At 37.0% G+C, this 3,061-nt stretch overlaps 2 protein-coding genes across 3 annotated transcripts in view; one reads left to right on the forward strand and one right to left on the reverse strand.

Annotated features, from left to right (window-relative positions):
- The window catches only part of LOC107585299 (probable E3 ubiquitin-protein ligase TRIML1), a 24,155-nt gene extending 23,173 nt beyond the window's left edge, over positions 1 to 982 (forward strand). For both annotated transcript variants that reach the window (XM_016272255.1, XM_016272256.1), the window contains one exon: positions 162 to 982. In XM_016272255.1, coding sequence (XP_016127741.1) covers positions 162 to 706 — 545 coding nt within the window. In that variant the 3' untranslated portion in view covers positions 707 to 982. The remainder of the gene's footprint in view (positions 1 to 161) is intronic.
- A 232-nt stretch (positions 983 to 1,214) lies between these two features.
- Positions 1,215 to 3,061, reverse strand: part of LOC107585285 (hyaluronan-binding protein 2-like) — a gene marked incomplete at its 5' end in the record, with an annotated part of 6,990 nt that continues 5,143 nt past the window's right edge. The window contains 4 exons of the mRNA XM_016272231.1: positions 1,215 to 1,572; positions 1,672 to 1,817; positions 1,907 to 2,041; positions 2,636 to 2,778. Coding sequence (XP_016127717.1) covers positions 1,408 to 1,572; positions 1,672 to 1,817; positions 1,907 to 2,041; positions 2,636 to 2,778 — 589 coding nt within the window. The remainder of the gene's footprint in view (positions 1,573 to 1,671; positions 1,818 to 1,906; positions 2,042 to 2,635; positions 2,779 to 3,061) is intronic.

The raw sequence follows: 3,061 nt of genomic DNA on the forward strand, positions 1-3,061 counted from the left end.
TTGTCATACACAAGACACCACAAAAGATGCGAGATGCAACATAAAAGATACTCGTTTAGCATGTTGACGTAGAAAAACAATGGAAAAGTAGCACAATGGAATGGATAAACACGTTCTGTGTAAACAGCTAGTCTAGTTTTGAACCTATCTTCATTTTGCAGATTCCTCAGAAGTGGTCCTGGACCCTTCCACTGCCCATCCCAAGCTGATTATTTCATCTGAAGGGGACTGTGCCACTTTCACAGATGTATGGCAAGATGTCCCTGAGCATGAGGGACGTTTTGACACCACCCTTAACGTCTTGAGCATCCAGTGCTGGGATTCTGGTCACCATTACTGGGAGGTAGATGTGAGTGGAAAGATCTATTGGGAACTGGGTCTCACCTACCCATCCATCTCAAGAAAAGGTCAAAAGGAGGAGTGCTGGTTGGGCCGGCATGCTGAATCTTGGTGTCTGGAGTACTTTGATGGAGACTACAATGCCTGGCATGGAGGTACTGCTCATCCTTTGCCCATTTCCACCTGCTTCCATCGGATAGGGATCTTCTGCAGCTTTCCTGGAGGTCTGGTGACATTTTTAGGGGTGGATACCATGACACCACTGTACTCATTCTGTGCTGGGACATTTACAGACTCTCTACACATGGCTCTTTGTCCTGGTCATGATCTTCAGGGGACAAACTCAAAGCCTATTAAGATATGTTGATCCTAATCATCTTTGAAACTCATACTTAAATGCATATTGTAGCATTTAGAAGATAAAGAAGGCCTAGCACAGGTTTGTTTGATTTCACTCTGACTTTGTGTAGATTAGATTTGTTAGTTTGTATTTCCAGATGTAAAAAAAAAAAGTTATGAACAATATTACATTTATTTGTAGCGCAGCAATTGATTCAACTGCACTGCAAACCTTCAATGTGATTTCATTCATCAGCAATTAGAAGAATCAGCACTTCAAAATGGTAGAATAATAGATATGCAAATACATATGTACACTACCTTTCAAAACTATTAGATCATCAAGAACTTTTAATGTTTTTGAAAGAACACTCTTATGCTCACCAAGGCTACATTTATTTGACAAAAAATACAGTAAAACATTGATATTGTGAAATATTATTACAATTTAAAACATGAGTTTTCTATTTTAATAAATTTTAAAATGCATTTTATTCCTGTGATGGCAAATTTGAGTTTCAGCATCATTACTCCAGTCTTCAGTGTCACATGATCCTTCAGAAATATTTTTTTTTATTATTATCAATGTTGTAAACAGTTGTACTGTTTAATATTGTGGGGAAACAGAGACACATTTATTTCAGAAGTCTTTCAGAAACTCTGCAATGCGCATATGTACAAAGCATTGCTGGTAGATCAGAGTACACAACAGAATCTTTCATAGACATGCTACTGTGTCCCACCAATTTTTTCATTGATCCAATCCAAATATTTAAGGACTCTGGTATAGACACCAGGCTCGTTCTTCTCCCCACAGCTGTCTCCCCAGCTCACTATACCATAGATATAGTGTGTTTGATTTCTCTCACAGGTTAAAGGCCCACCAGAGTCACCCTGTCAGAAAGAGAGTTGAATGTTAATATCATTGTTACAGCAGCACCATCTGCTTTTAATAGTAGTAAACAACATTATACAGTTAAAATGATGACACACCTGACAGGAGTCCACTCCTCCCTTAAGATAGCCAGCGCAAAACATGCCATCATCCAGCAAAGAAGAATATACTTTATTGCTTGAACAAACCTCCTGAGAAATCAGCAAAACCTGTGCATCAAGCAAATGCACAGAGCCATGCTCTGCTACAGACAGGAAAGAAAAGAGAACAAATTCAGTCCTTTCATAGATGAACCATCAACACAAATTCAGAAGTAGACATATGGATACATACACGTCTCTGTGGCTCCCCACCCAGAAATACTGCATTCTGTTCCATCTGTAAAAGGTTCTTTGGGCAAGCAGGCGGCCTTCACAAACTGAGTTTCCTTCGCACATTTTCCATTAGTAGCTTTCAGTTTTAATAGAGCTGCACCACAAGAAAGAATAGAAAATAAGTATAGACTTGAAGTAATTTGCTGAGCTTGAAGGATTTTTTTATTACCAAACAGCCAGATTAACTGCATGGAATATCAACAATAATGTGAACTATATTAACATTTTATTTTAAAGTTCTTGTTCCCTTGTCCTTGTCTGTGCTTTTTGATCATTTTCTGATTTTATCCAGGGGTTTCTCCTGTCTTGTGTTTTTCTGGACATTTTGCTGAAATCCTACACCAGAGCTTTTAGATAAATTGTTTCCTTTGATGTGATGCTAACAATACATAATGAGTATTATCTGATCAGTTGTACGCTACTTAATGGCAGTGCATTATGGGATTGAATGAGTACACTACATAATTTCCACTACAAATGGCTAACACTCAAAATAGTGCACAATAATATAAGGTGATGGGGTCAATTTTGGCCACAGCTATGAAAAAGAAAGATGCACTTTAAAATGAAAGCCTGATGAGATTAAGAAGAGAAAACACTAGAATCCAATTCCAAACAAAAATAAATGTAAAAAAGCCTGAATATAATTAGAATCCTGTTTGTGCAAATAAATGTCTACATTGCTCACCAATATCATTGTAGACGACGTCAGGGGTTTCCTTAAACTTCTCATGGATGATAGTGTCCTCCACCAGTACAGTCTGATCTGTTTGCTCCTTTTGTATCAGATTTAGTCCTCCCAATATAACTCTGTAGTCATGCTTTTTATCACTGTACACACATCAAAAGAAAATAAAACCAAGCTATGGTTAATTTTAGTTTTAATGTGAAAATATATTGTTAGGAGACTTTTTTCCAGATTATTAGCAGCAAAGAAACATGGAAGAATATTGAAATAATACAGATACGAAGTCAAATTTAATAGTAAAAACTCAAATTCATTTAGTTAAATGTGGTGAAATATAATCTGAACCTGTTAACAGTGATCATGGATTGAAAAAGCAATGTCGTGATGGGTTTACACAATCCTCACCTAATGTGTGATTTAGCGAAA

This window comes from Sinocyclocheilus grahami, unplaced genomic scaffold (assembly GCF_001515645.1).
Source record: "Sinocyclocheilus grahami isolate Dianchi unplaced genomic scaffold, SAMN03320097.WGS_v1.1 scaffold68.1, whole genome shotgun sequence".
Taxonomy (NCBI): Eukaryota; Metazoa; Chordata; class Actinopteri; order Cypriniformes; family Cyprinidae; genus Sinocyclocheilus; species Sinocyclocheilus grahami.